At 38.1% G+C, this 15,802-nt stretch overlaps 1 protein-coding gene across 1 annotated transcript in view; it reads left to right on the forward strand.

Annotated features, from left to right (window-relative positions):
- Positions 1–15,802, forward strand: part of LTBP1 (latent transforming growth factor beta binding protein 1) — a 187,590-nt gene that overhangs the window by 61,026 nt on the left and 110,762 nt on the right. The window contains exon 5 of the mRNA XM_058019741.1: positions 3,748–3,915. Within this exon, the coding sequence (XP_057875724.1) occupies positions 3,748–3,915 (168 nt within the window). The remainder of the gene's footprint in view (positions 1–3,747; positions 3,916–15,802) is intronic.

Below are 15,802 nucleotides of genomic sequence, written 5' to 3' on the forward strand. Positions count from 1 at the left end.
CTCGTTAAATGCTGATCAGTTTTTAAGCTCGGAGGCCGTAATTAGCTTTGTATCTGTCCTAAATGTCTTCAAAAGAATTGAAGTTAAAAGATGTGGTCTGCTAGGGAGGGAGAACAAGCTATGTGTTTTTACAGTCTTCATAAATCTGAGAAAGATGGAGAAAATCTTCCCATGTCTAAAGAATATGAAGGTGTCTTATTTCTGTCTCTTTGCAACTATCAAAACAGGAATATCAGAGAATTTGCTTTATTGCAGAATAACTAGCAGACAGCTAGATAAAGACATCATGTGATGGTTCACCAACCAGCTTGACAGGTCAAGCACAAAGGGTTGTAGTAAATGGGGTTACATCAGCCTGGTCACTGGTAACTACTGGGTGTCTATAGGGCTACATTTTAGGGTCAGTGCTCTTCAATGTAGTTTTGGGTGCCACAATATAAGAAGCCTATAAAGCAGTTGGGCAGTGTCCAGAGAAGGGCCATGAAAACAGGAAGGGCCTTGAGAAGCCGTAAGGGGAGCAGCTGAGGGCACTGGGTCTGTTCAGCCTGGAGGAGACTGAGGGCAGAGGGGGCAGGCACTGATCTCTGCTCCGTGGTGCCCAGTGACAGGACACAAGGGAATGGTCTGAAGCTGTGTCAGGGGAGGTTTAGGTTGGATATTAGGAAAAGGTTCTTCACCCAGAGGGTGCCTGGGCACTGCAACAGCTCCCCAGGGAAGTGGTCACAGCAGCAGCTTGACAGGGTTCAAGAAGTATTTGGACAAAGCTCTCAAGCACACAGTGTGACTTATGAGCTCATCCTGTGCAGGGCCAGGAACTGGACTCTGTGTAAGTACCTTCTAACTCAGAAGATTCTTTGAAAAACTTTGCTGAATAATCATTTGAGTATTTGTAGGGACTAGAGCTTCCATCATGTTGTTTTGAAGACTTCTTCCTGAAAAACTCCATTTAAACATTGTTTTACTCTTTACCTCTCTAGGTATTGATCTGTGTTTTTGAAAGTACTGTTTGACTACTAATACTCCCAAACTTAGATACTAGTGTTTTCTCATCCAAAAGCATTGAAAAGCAAATATTACAATTTCTGTTGACTCTCACATGAAGGCATCTCTTCTAATAGAATAATTGCGCTACAGGATTTTCTGGTAAAATCTATACTAGGTGATAAAAATTATTTTAAAATTTTTGTTGCTGGGAACACTTTGCCCAAGTGTTCTTACTATAGCTCAGCACTCAACATAGTACAGAATACTGTGAAGGAGAATTAAATGATGAGTTAATGTCATCTTTACTATTTCAAAAACATAGTTATGGGCCTTAGACTGGGTGTGCAGACAATCTATTGCACTTTAAGTTGAGGCACATTCAGAAGAGCTGCTTGGGTTCACGAATAGCACATTTTATTGAATGCAACACATAGGGATGTTTCCTCTGGACCGCTGGTGCCAAACGCATTAACTGCAGAGTAGGTGTATTTAGCACTAACAGCACTATTGTCATCATGAGCTTCATGTCCCAAGCCAACACTCAGCAGAGCTCAGGGGACAAGACTTACTGAAAGGTGTCCCTCTGGAGGCGGGGTGAGGACAACAAACCTGTCAGTCTGTCCCTGCACAATTTCATGTTGAATTCTCATCTCCTGGGGAGACAGAAAATGGCAGCACTTCCTATAACTCGCTAACCACAGTTGTGCCAGGTGCTGTGGTGGGACTATAGTCAAACCTTCTGTTAATGGGGACACGTTGTACAGAGTATTTCTCAGTAGGAAGTGTACTTCTCTGGGTGTCAGGTGGAAGAATCTGACCCTTATGGACTCCACTTTTCTCCCATGCCATAGCAAAACAAACCATGTGACCATTCAGTTTCTGTGCTTTGTCTCCATCTCTTATTGAGCTCTGCGTTTTCTGCCCTTCCAGCACTGACAAAGCTGAGTTATTTTATTTTTTTTCAGCTAAGCCAGAAATCTTGTCTGGGTCCCCCAGTACTGGTTTCTACAGTGTAGGCAGGACTGACTTTACTGACTCAACTATCCCTGTTTTTTTAATTAGATCACATCCTAAAGGAAAAGTATTGCTAAAATGTCTGAAAATATAATACATAAAATGGACTGTTTTCTAGGGAAATATATATATATATAAAACTATGCAAGTAAAATACAAAGATGGCAATCTTGCTTTTGAAGCTATGCTTTTAAAAATCAAAGTTTCAAATTTCTACCCTCAGCAGTTCATAGATCCCTTATATCTGTTTAAGGTGTATTCATTTTCGTAAGAAATGTGTGGCATCTTAGAATCCAAGATATCATCTAAATCACAATATTAGCCTTTGCTTGAAGTGTTTTATTCTTGTATCTGTCAGGGCTCTTCCTTTTCCAAGCATTGTTTATGGAGAATAAGGTGGGAGCATCTGTAATACAGCTGCTGTTCAAATAGAGCAATGCCTTTACTGTAGACAAAACAATCAGCACAATTGCTTAAATTTATTTGTTTATGAAGAGCCAGAAATAAGGAGGTTTATATTCTTTCGAAATAGGAAGATTTGTAAGATTTTCTTAATATTTTCAAAAAAGTGTTTGTCTGGAAAGTATTTCATGAACTAGGTTAGGCAGCTATCCAGACATTTTTTATTTCTATGACATCAGGAAGAAGGAGATTCTTCTCTTTCTGTGCATCATATCTTGGCGTTCTTAGGTTTGATATGAAAGTACTTATTAATAGTTTCCACAAAGATGCTCTGATATATTTTCAAGAACTTGCTGAATTTATTAGTAGTATGCAGAGGACAAAATGTTTTCTTTTTAGATAATTGCAAATTGAATATGTTCTTTTCACCATTTTTCCTAATAAGTAGTTTTAATACAGTTTTTTGTCTTCAGCTGTTAGATGTTGGATCAAATACATCTGGTTTTACATATAATTCTGTAACAGGAAATTCTTATAACTAGCTTAATAACAAATTAGTGCTTGTGTAGCCTTTATTGCATTCAAGTTTTTTAAAATGACTATAGGGGAGTATATAAAAAAGGAGAATCTAGCCATTTTTTATCTTTGATCTCAGTACTTTGAAGTACTGATACTTCTCATTCTTTTCTCTGAGCTATTCATTACTAAGACAAAGGCTGACAGTAGAGCTCAGTCTATAATATGCAAATTCTTGTGGAAAAACAGTGCCAAAAAACTGTGAAGAAAAAAATGGGTCCAGGCAGCTGTGTCACAAGGTTTGACCACTTCAGGCTGGGGTGCCAGGAGATTTGAGACAGATGTTTTCAGACATGCCGCATGCCTAAAACGTTTCCAGGGGTTGAGCTACAAATAGTGACTTAATAAGTGCAGAAACAGGAAAAGTATGTAGGAGTACACAAGAGTTTATTCACCTCGAGGTGCAGAGCCAGCTCTTTACATTACATCTGCCTGTCAGGGTCGGCTATTTAAGCTGTCATGCCCTTGGTATTGCTCTTTGTCTGCCTGTGAATAAAGTGCAGCATTGTGATTACTAATCCCACTCCAGTGACTTGACTTTAAATGTGGTTTTGGAGCAGATCCCGGAGTTCTGTTTGCTAAGCTTCCTACTCCTGTTTCAGAGACACCACTGGAGATCTATGAGAGAGCACTGCAGACTGCCCTCCTCCTGTAGACCTGTCGCCTTCCCCCCCTGCGCCTTTTTTTTTTTCCCAAAAACTTTTTGAAGGAAATCAATGGATACCAAAGTGATCTGTTTATTTTTCTTTTTTTCTTTGCCTCCGCTGACAGTGGGAAATCACACTGGTCGCATCAAGGTGGTCTTTACACCCAGCATCTGTAAAGTGACTTGTACCAAAGGCAACTGTCAGAACAACTGTGAGAAGGGAAATACAACCACCCTGATCAGTGAAAACGGCCATGCTGCTGACACTCTGACAGCCACCAACTTCCGAGTAGGTAAGTACCCTGAAACTCTGTCTGTCCTTAGCTGTCCTCTCTTGACTAACAGAGGGAGGAGATGTTTTGTTATTAATACCACTTGTGCATCTGTTGCTCTTTGTTTGGAGGGCTCTGCTGAGTAGGAACCATTGTATGCTAGACAGGCTTTCTGGTGTCCTTCGGAAATGTTCCCAAAAGTTCCTTTTGTGTCTGAGAAAAAAAGCTCCCATGTTTTTCATCTGAATTTTCAGCTGCAGGGATGCAACATGCTAAGCTTGAAGCTTTCTGTAAAATTCCTCCCTCAGAGTTTGTGTTAGTAAATATGGAAAATGACAGATTACACATAAGGTTGTGTTTCCTGTTTTTTACGTGTTTAATATGTATCAAATGCACATAAAACCTAGTGAACAGCTAACAGTGACTCTGTCTTCAAAAATTTGTTCAGAGCTCCTTAAAACTACAGCCCTTCTTAAATATGCAGTAGCTTAAAGCTTTTCTTACTGCTGACAGTGAGTCGGGTTTCATATTTGGCATTTTTAGAAACTGAAATAATGTTAAGCCTAATTAAAGGTACTGAAGCCAGTAATTTCTTTGTTAATGTTTATTCTTTCTGCTTGCTCAGTAAGAGTATCAACAGAATGCCAGACTAAATCCTACAACTCTTTGACTCTGTTGAAACAAATCCTGAAAGCTACCTAGGATAATGATTAGCATATTTTAACTGTATACTAAATAGTATTTGTGTGCAATTGTTTTAGCTTGTAAGTTAAGATATACAGATATATGGGTTCGTACCTGAACACTTCAGATTTGTCATTTCACATAGGATACCCTGAGGTGCTCTTGGAAAGTATTTTTTTTGTTATCCTAGATAACAAATGAAATATCATAGTGTTGTTTTCTGGAAAAAAAAGTTTGTGAATTTCTAGTCAAAGAATGCCAAATATGAACACTGTAATTTTAGTCTCTGTCTAGAATAAACATAGAGTTCAGGCAGTGCTGGGGCTGGCCAATATTGCCGTTTTTCAAGTGCAGTGTATTTCATGCTCTGAGGGTGGGGGGGGAAAGCCATTTGAAATTATTATTCTTTTCTTTTGGACAGATGATACAAAGAGCAGTTCCCTCTTTTAACACTCCTGCTAGACTGTCAGGCTGTGGGGGAAAGCCATTGAAGTTACTAACTCGTTCCTCCATAGTATGCATATTTGTAAAAATGCATGTGTTTTGGACTAATAATCAAACCAGTGTTTTAAAACAAGAATAGAGCAAATTTTGGGGTTGGTTTGTGGTCGTTTGGATGCACAAAAAAAGAAAAAGTATTTTGCAAAAGGAATAGTAAATCTTATACTTCTAATTTGTGTTTACTGCCAGTGCAGAATTTTACCAAGGTTTTGGCAAGAACCCCAGCTAAATAAGTTTTTTGTTTAATTTTCTGACTAGCATGAAAGGATAGGGTTATTCTTCCTCCTTTTCATTTGACCTAATTTTTCTATTGAAATTATGAAATGCTGAGAACAGGCAGTCATGTAATTTGTCTGCTATGTAAATCTGTGCTGTAACATGACCTTCTCTCAAATACTTGAAAACTTGGAGAGTGGAAATTGACCTGTGAAGACGTGTTCCCCACCTTCCTTCCTGGCCCCAGGCCACGCAGCTCTGGTGCCGCTGGCTACAATGGGCTGCTGGAAACATCCAACAAAAGCAGCCTATTGTAGTACTCGATGGAAAGATAAGGGAGTCTTCTGTTGAAAAATGTGTAAAAGCAAGTTGCTACACATGGATAAGGATTTTTAGCTTGCCTGTTAGCTATTTTCACTAATACATTTAAAAGACAAGAAGTGTTTAGTGCAGCTCTAGGTATTGTCATTTTCACAGAAGAATAAGAAGGTCTGAACTAGCACTTAAAGGCTCTCCAAATAAAAATAAAAATGCTGCATGAACTTCTTAATAACTAGAGAAGAGGAATCCTTTACCTGTAGATTGAATTCTTTCACCAGTCACAGTTTTCAGAAGCTTTTGAATCAGATTTTAAAATACATACTACTGAAATAATTTTTCATATCTGTTCTCTAACTAGTGCCTCTCACTAGCTTAGGCTTGTCCTGATATCTCCTGACACATAAAGCAGAAGTAATTTGTGTCTTCCAAGATCATTAACTTTTGTTATATTTTTAGCAGCTGAATTATGTTTAACTTGTTTAAAATTTATAATTTTGCTTTGAAGTCCCTGTTCTAAACTTGTTTACTTACTGTTAATCCAAAATGTGTGGAAATGTATTTAGATGACTTGGTATTTAAAAATGCAACCATGAAACAAAATGTCATGTCAGGAAATACATATTTAAAGAAGTGAACAGCACTTTTTCAGTTTGGTTTTTAAAAAATATTTCTTCTTCCTAAAACCAGAGAAAATAGTCACATGCTCTATTTGGAAAAGTTTAAAATACATTTCTGTTGCAGGAGCAGCATTCTAGTACACAAGACTGAGTTCAGCTTCTCCGATGACAGAGTAGTTAGACATCAGTTTGCTTTGTTCTTAATAATAAATTATTTCTAATAATGAGCCGTAAAATTGTTTGTTACTCTTCAACTTTATGCTGAACTTTGTAAGCACGGCATTTTCAGAGAAAGTTGCAATACCTGTACTACAGCTACTCAAGCTTTGTCATGGATTATTTCAGATTCTTAAAATGTGCTCAGTTTGTCAGTTCAGCTGAAGTTTGGTAGCAGAGAGCCCAGGCAAGGAACAAGTCCTGTTTCCTGAAAATTTTATACAATATGGATAAGCCATTAAAAACAAAAACCTACAACAAGTGATGGACTGAGGGGATTGCTGCTTTTCAGGTAGCTGAGATTTTTGGCTGTGGTGAAGAATAGCTCCTAGCACAGCAATTTAAGGTGATGAAAGCTTGGAATTTAAAAGGAATGACCTCTTTGATTGCCAGGCTGCTTCAGAGAAACGTTGGGGTTTTTTGCAGTTTCATTTTGTGAATGGGATATGTTACAATTAAACTAACCAACCTCCAGAATTTCATTGGCTTGGAGAATGAACGCATTTAATCTGAGTGGAAACTTCTGCTGAATAGATGGATCTTATTATTCTGTTGGATTGATCCATGTGCAGTTTGTATGGTATTTCAGTCCTGACATATCTACTGAGGCTTGTAAAACAGAGTTGATATGTGTGCACAGGCAAGGAGGGGAATAGAGTAGCACATGAGTTTTCTGTCTCTCTCAGTGTTGAAGTTACTCAGTGAGGTGTCCTGTTTCTACTCAAAACTATTCCACATTCCAATTTTGAAATGACTTCTCTTCCTGTAAGGAGTGGGAGGACAATGACTAATTTGTAACTGTAAAATGAAGCAATAAGGAATTAGTAAATGCCCAATTTCATATTTTCATGCCTTCCCCCCCACCCCCCATTGTGTAGATTTATTTAATTATAGGTTTACATTCTATTTTTTCCCAAAGGATCTGTGCTTCATTCATTGAACATGAATGAAGGAATGACAGAACTTAGTAAAGGAAGTAGTCATTTAATACTTAGGTTACTTAGGTTCATATTCACTGTTTGTTTGCAGCCCTGCATCTCACTTGAAGCTGTTCATTCAAACTGGTATAAATGAGAAGTCAAAGTTGCATGCTTGCCAGTGAAAGTGCATATCTTTCTGTAAAAATTTTGTGTCTGAGCACTTGGCAGTATCTGTGTCAAATAAGGAGACAGAATCATAGAATTATAGAAGGGTTTAGGTTAGAAGGGACCTTTAAACCATAAAGTTCCAACCCCAGCCAAGGGCAGGGACACCTTCCACTAGACCAGGTTGCCCAAAGCCCCATCCAGCTTGGTCTTGAACATTTCCAGGGATGGGACATCCACAGCTTCTCTGGGCTACCTGTACCAGGGCCTCACCACCCTCTCAGTAAAACATTTCTTCCCATGTCTAATCTAAATCTACCCTCTTTCAATTTAAAGCCACTCCCCCTTGCCCTGTCCATGCCCATGTAAAAACGTCCCTCTCCAGCTCTCTTGTAGGCCCCTTTAGATGCTGGAAGGTTGCTGTGAGGTCACCTTGAAGCCTTCTCCAGGTGAACATGGTGTCTTAAGTAAAAATGTGTCTGCTCCTTCATATTTAATAATAAATTCTGAAACTTTCAGCATGGATCACAGTGACCTGGATATTCCATACTCTATTACAATAATGCTCAAATTATGTTGCCTCTTGAATTTTGGCACTTTTCCTATTTTAACTTTCTATCAAAAAATTTTCCAGCTTTACTGTGTTGACTCTGTGTAAATGTTTTTAGATAATGAAGATTGTCCAGAAGTTTCAAATTACGTATAGACTGAAACTTCCAAGAAGCAGCAGAAGCATTTTGCTCAAATTTTATTTGGTCTTCTGTTGAAAGCAGTGAAAGAAATTTTGACCAATATATTTTAAAACAATAGGTTATTCAAAGAAAATTTAGTAAGAAGACCCACTATGTAATTATTATTCTAGCAGAATTTCCTATCTAGGAAAGAGTTTTGTAAGCATAATTATTTAGAATTTAAAGCAGTTATTTTACAGAATGTTGACAGAATTCCTGAATTTTGTTGAGACCTACGTGATCATAAATTACTGTTAGCGTTGTAGAAGTTAGCATTGCTTTTTCTCCAAGCACTTCAGGCATTATTGAAGAGAAGTGTTGCTTAAAAATTGCAATTGCATGCAAGCAAGGCGCCCCTTTGGCAAGCCAGCCAGGTGCCTTTATCTGTACTTTACACATGACAGAAAGTCCAAGAGAACTGATGGGTATTTTCTTGCCACCATTTGGTATTAAAGTTGTCAATTCTTTGTTCCTTATGATACATACTGCACAGGTCCTACTACACTGAAGAGGAACTGTAAGACTGATATTTGAGCAGGATTTTCTAGTACCTTTTTGGTAAAAAGGAATGTTTTAAATAGTATTGGAAAGCTAATTTGATGACATGTAAAGGCATATGAAAGACCAACATCTTGTGGAAGTGCTTGTGTCGATTTATTGGAATTTGCCATCACAGTCTCTTCTGGCAGTTTGTGAGGTACACACTGTTAAGTTTTTTACCCATCACATTTTGCTCTTTGATTTTGCTGGGTTTAGTAAGAGTTGCTAGAAAGGGAACATGTTAGAAGAGACACTTTCTTCTCTGTTTTGAAGTGATGTTTGCCATTTGGTGAGTGATGTCAGCCTGTGTAGGTAACTCATCATGTCTGACCTATGTAACTCTGCCCCAGCAAAACACTGTTCCTGTGGCTTCATCTCAGACATAGCAGATAAACATGGGGAGGATTTAAAATAATTGCAAATGTGTCACACAGAGATTTTTAAAATTTCTTTTGTTAACATAAGTGAGAAGTCATTTTACTTCAATTTTTAAAAATTCTTTTATTTTCAACTTTATGTGTTCCATCAGACAACCGAATTGAAGAGAAGCTTATTTCTGGAATAACTACATAGCTCAAGAACAGCATATGATGTAATTCAGGGGTTTTTTACAGTAAATATTCTCTTTAGTAAATATTCTTCGCATAAGAGTGAAGTGCTACTTTGAAATATCCTTGAGTTTTGTACTTGAACTTGCACATATGAAGAAGTTGTGATGCAAGAACTTTATTATTCCTTTAGTATTATCAGTTTTGTCATTTTACTGTCTCTGGTAGCTACCTTGTAGCCTTATTTGGTAAAAGCTTTGTTTCTTCTGTTCTTGCAGTCATTCAAATTTGTGCCTCATCAGGCTTTGTTGGCTTACTGCTGGATGAAATACTATTTCCTTTAATATGCACATGAAAACTTCTGAATTCTTGGACAACTTGGCTAAAAGAATAACTTTTTAAACTTTCTTCAACAGTAGTCAAAGAAGTTGGTCAATCTGCCAGTGTATGTGTCTCAGGAAAAAAAAAATGAAAAGGACATTAGGATTTATCCACTGCTTTATCTGGTGATTTGAAATTCAATCTGTACAAATGATGACTATGCTGGAAATATTCTTGCAGCAAGATTGTAATAGCTGTAGGCCAAGTATTTTTCCTCAGACAGTAAACTGAGTAGGTAAAATAATGACAATGGTGGGATTATTATTATTATAAATTATTCTATGCCTTATGGAAGATAGTAGAAAAAAGGTATTTCCTAGCCTGAAGAGCCACTGCAAAATTATTTGGGAGGAACCAATTATGACCACGAATTCAAAATACTTTTTTTCTTCCAGTCTCACTTTGTGCTGCAAATAAATCTGAGCTCACAACAGAATGAAATAATTTACTTACAGTCCAGGTAATATAGTATAGGCTTTTCTAATCTGAGATACTGGTGCACTACAATTCTATCCTGTAATGTAAGTGTACCATCCTATAGGCTGAGCAAAGCTCAGGGTTTTAATGCATTTTCAATTATAGGCCTCCAGTGCTCAAGTTACTAAGAAAAATTGTATTTTAACGATTTTGTTGGTTTTGATATCCACATCTGTTCATAAAGAATTATTTCTTTCCCCCATTTATTTATCAGAACTTGTCATCAAGAAATAGTTCTGGTTTCTGCCATAGAATTTACAGCATCTGTGAGGTCTTTCTTCATAATCTTAAAGTAATTATTCAAAATTGACATCTTTATCTCAGATTCCAGTGGAGGCCAGATGCTAATTGATAGAAAGGAGATTGTTCAGTCAGATGATTTTAATGAGGTTGAACTCATACAGGTCTGTTAGCAATTTGTTTCTGCTCCCTTGCTCACCTTAAAGACTTCAGACCATCACCATGATGTCCATCTGTTCTCAGAGTACTCCCCAAACTGTCTATTACAGAGAACACAGTTTTGGATGTGCTGTCATAGGAAAAACCACAAATGGAAATGGTACAAAATCCACACCTGCAGCCATTCAAAAACATGTGGAGTATGTTTCTCTCAAAGTTAAAGCAAAACAGAACACAAAGTTAAAATGCATAATGTTTTATTTTACTGTATATGGTTTTAATTTATAGAGATTATTTTATGTATATCTGACTTGAAGTACTGTAAAAAGAAAACTGAGTGCATTTATTTGAATGATTACATTGTTGCATATTCATATAGACACACTCCCTAGTACAGCTATAACTATGTTATTGCTAAACTAAATGTCTGTGCACACACCTCACTGAAGATCAAGTATATGCCAACTTTGGCTTAAAAAAGAAATTGCTTCTAAATTATGCAAGTACAGGAGAAAGAGTCTGAAAATTTTCTCTACTTGTTAAAATAGGCATTTTTCATTAATAGGTTTCTTAGCAAAAGAGTTTGTATTTAATGTGTCCTTCTGGGCTTAGCACGGTCAGAAGGAAGCAAGCAGCTCTCACTGCTCTGTTGATCACAGTCTTTCCCCATTCAGCCCTTCTACTGCTTGTTCTGGTTTGTTATTCTGCTCCAGATAATTCTCATCTCTGTGCCTGTGTAGTCTGTATAGTGCTCACCTATCCATTCCACCTGTAATTCCACCTTAGATTTGAGTATCTCTGTAATTGAGAGTCCTGTTCTGTAGAGGCACTGGGATTCCTGGATTTTTCTTTTGGAACGTGAACTTTATCTTCATGATGTACACACTTGAATTCAGTGAGTTTTCTATGTATCCATAAAAACATGTTAAGAGGGTGGACCATGAACTTTCAACCAGGGATTTGTGAATATGAATCAAGTTGAAGTCTATGGGAGATGCAAACTTTTATTTTTTTTTGCCCACTAATCTCTTACAAAGTCTTGAGGGATGCTAGTCAATGAAAAGAAAGAAAATTGGATATTTTCTGATTGCACAAGAAGAGGATTGAGTTTTAAGAACCCAAACAGAGTGTTTCTCATCTATATTTTATTCATCCAAACAACTTGTTGATTTCTCATTTTGGTTGTATTTTCAGTTTAATTTAAAGATGTTAAGATTAAATCAAATTTTTTGACATTACTCAGGTATTTCAAGTTTAGAGAAACTTTCAGCAGCTGTTCATCTCATAATTTAGAAATGAGTTCCTTGAATTCTCCCTTAGAAGGACTGCCTTTGTACATAGGATGTATATGACAGTGGTCCCCAAATGATTCTACATTCCTATCAGTAAAATATTTTTGAGCACTCTCTCCAATATGTATTTATTTTTAAATTATATACACCCACTATTGTATATATCATCTATTTGTCCATTTTAAACCATAGGCAAAATAGGAAGTAAAAATGGATGAGAAAAAGACTAAGTGAACTCTTTTGAGAATTCATTGTATGCATTAATGGCACAAAACATAGTTCCTTCCTGCATCCCAGTGCATTTTCTGGCACACTGTGTGGGATGAGCACACCCTGCTTTGGAAACTGCTGGCATAGGTAAACAGGGGAGACCAGCTTCATAACATAAGCTGTAATACTGCCTTTCTGCAGTGAATGTGTCCATTGTACCTCTCTTATTTATTGTTTGAATGCATTAAATTCAGACTCTTATGTTAGTTACTATGAATGTAGGTGCTAGAACATCTGTCTAACCAGAGTTATGCAGAAAGCCTTTTGTGACAAGGGGGAAAAGGGATTTTTTTTTGTACTTGTATGTTCAGCGCCCAGGGTTGGGTACAACATTGGGTTGTGAAGCTTCTCAATGAGGTTGTACACAGCTCAGGGGAATTTTGTGCATGGTTAAGTTGCTTAGAACTGGACCTGACCAGCATTGATTGTGTTTTAGGTTTGCACAACTTGTGCAACAATTGATACATCTATTTTGGTTATAAGAACCACAATGAGTGGTGAAGTTGTCGTTTTTTAAAATTAATTTCCAACTGTACATTCTCTGCAGAGTAACCTTTATCCTTCCTATTCACTAGCAGTGACTTTTCTCCTTTCCTCTCTCAGAATTCCAGGATTTGAGTCTCTAGCTTTTCACTGGTCTCCAATGACCTAATTTATGACTCAAATTCTGAGCAATATCCATCCCATTCTCACATTGTGTCACCACTGCAAGGTCAACTCCCTAGAAAACTTTCCAATTTCTTGTGATGTAGCCAGTGCCAGAAAATCATAGCCTGTTTTTCATGTTTTTTAACTCTTCCATGAATGCCTGGATTATGACCTGCTATTTGTATGCTAATGAATATCCATTTTAAAGAGTCTGTTCTTATTTTATTCTTGTAGATGTTTTTACACCAAAATGAACACTGTGGTAATGCTACAGTAATCAGAGACCAGTCTCTTGATGTTTGGAAATTTTTGTAATGACTACGGTTTCTGTGGCTTTTCTTTTTCTATTTTAAACCTAATTTTGTTATTGGGGATGACTTCTTGTATGGTGGGATGCAGTGGATCAGTGTTCATAGACCATTTGGGTCTAAGTTTGGGGGTTCATCTGGCTCACCAAACCATACCAGCTAGCTCAGTGAAGAGCCTACTTGTGAGTGGGTGATGAGATGCACCTGTAGGGCACGTTGGCTTCTGGATGTCCTTACTGGGCTGCTGGGCCAGCCTGTCTTCGCTGTCAGACCAGGAAACCTCAGAGAACAGCACTCCTAACTTGTGTGGCTCAAGAAGGCACAAAAGGTTAAATAGGAATGAATATCAGCTGTTGTGGTTTAACCCCAGCCAGCAACCAGTAAACCACACAGCCACTCACTTCCTCATCAGTGGGACTGGGGAGAGAATCGGGAGGGTAAAAGCTGGAAAACTCTTGAGCTGAGATGAAGGACTTTAATAGAGAAAGCAGAAAGCCATGCATGCAAGCAATGTAAAACTAGGAATTAATTCACTGCTTCCCACAGGCAGGCAGGTGTTCAGTCACCCCCAAGAAAGCAGGACTTCATCACATGTTGTAACAGTGACTTAGGAAGACAAATACCATCATCCCGAATGTCCCTCCCTTCCTCCTCCTCCCCAGCTTTTTGCACTGAGCATGATGATTTATATGGTCCAGAATATCCCTCTGGCCATTTGGGGTCTCCAGTCCTGGCTGTGTCTCCTCTCAGTTTCCTGTGCATCCCCAGCCTCTTTGCCTATGTGGAAGTGTGCGAAGAAGAAAAGGCCTTGGCTCTGTGTAAGCTCTGCTCAGCAATAACTATCTCTACATTCTCAACACTATGGTCAGCACAAACCCAAACCACAACCCCATACCAGACACTGTGAAGAAAATTAACTCTAGCATGTCAGCTTAAATATCTATTATTCAGATACCAGAAATTGTAATGATGCTGATGTCCCTGGCCAGTGTCAGCTTTACTACTTCTGTGGTCTTCAGAGCCTTTGCATAACAGAGGCATGGCCAGTGTTTCTCAGAAGGTGTTGCAGTTGTGTCTGATGATAATCAAGTAGTCAGATGTCTAGGAGGAGCTCTTTTCTCTGCCTTTTGCTGCTGGCTGTTACTCCATGTGAGAGTCCAGTCTGCTTTTTGGAAATAGCCTAATAGGACAATAGGTGTCAGAGCAGAGAAATCAGTTCACTGATGTCTTCAGATTGTAGCAGTGCATGAGCAATGGCCACCCAGTGTCATTATGGTCAAATTGCTCATTAATCCTGGTGTCCTTAAAGGTGGGTAGGGCTGCTCAGCTTGAAGGGAAGAATATAGTCTGGAAGGATCCTGTAGCAATAAAGATGCTTGTTGCTCATTTTTACCTGTCCTTCTCTTAAGTTTTTATTCTATTGAAAATGGGTATGTTTCAGCAGCATTAAGTAATACATATTGGTATTACACATGCTCAGGCACATGAAACACTCTACAGAAGGGTAAGCCTTAAAAACCCTGGGAATGTAGGAAGGGTGGTTTTCAGCTGATACCATGCACTTGATGTCAGTATTCCTAGTTTGATGATGGCAACTAAGAAGTTATTCAGGACTGCTTAAATTGATACCTGTAAAGTTTTTATACTGCAGCATGCTTGTTTTAAGCAAGGGTGCAAACTTGCTACCCTTTCAAAGCCAGCTTTTTCTAGTTATTTTATTTCTGAGGAAAATAATACACTAGAAATCCAAAAATGTGTCTGGAATGGCTTTTTTGTATGTGTTAGTATCATTCTCAAAGGTCTGACCCTTGCCTTTTGTAAGGCATTAATTCCTGATAAACAGCAACTGGTGGGGGTTTTTGTTTTTCTTAGTATGAGTCTAAGCCTAACTGTTGTGATATACTCAGTACATCAGGGTGATGTCCAATAAAGTCAATAAATTTGACCATCTATGATTAGTGTAGGAGTGACAAAGATGACTCCTTAGCAGTGTCTCCTTTCATCTCAAAATAGTGTCTGAATCATCTCAGATATTGAGAATATTAGAAGCAGAGTTAGCAAGGATTGACTAAGCATCATGCCTGTTAGTAAGAATCCTCCTGTCAATCATTTTGCAACTACCATAATTTTTGCTATACCCTTTCTATATTGAGTAAGCACAGCTTTAGGCCATTTTCTGTGCCACAGCATACATTGAATTTTTCTGATAGTATATTTGAATGTTCTAAGACTGTTTTTCATCCATCCTGTTATTTCCAGACTGTAACAATAAGAGTTTTAATGGAAGCTGTTGGTCAGATGGTGATCATGTCAGGCACCTACACAACAGGTGTAGGACACATCTGAGGATAGTTGGCTTATCACATGAGTTTGGGAAGATGTGATACAGGGCCAATGAGACTCCCATCCCACTGGGACCCACAATGAGAGATGAATGAAATACCTGGGGACACATTGGATGTCTCTTGGTTGAATTTTTGTGTACGCATCTTCAAGCTGTGTACTTGAAGATGTACATCCAGCTTTTCTTCCTGAGTTGTTTTAAAGCAGTGAGTTTAAAGTGGAGGAACAGAGATAAGTAGTACAGTGAAATTATCTGTTGCATGTTCATTCTGGATTTCTTGCTGATCATGATGCTCACTCAGAAGTATCTCTATAACATATTGCAGCCTTG

The sequence above is a fragment of the Melospiza georgiana genome, chromosome 3 (assembly GCF_028018845.1).
Source record: "Melospiza georgiana isolate bMelGeo1 chromosome 3, bMelGeo1.pri, whole genome shotgun sequence".
In the NCBI taxonomy this organism is placed as follows: Eukaryota; Metazoa; Chordata; class Aves; order Passeriformes; family Passerellidae; genus Melospiza; species Melospiza georgiana.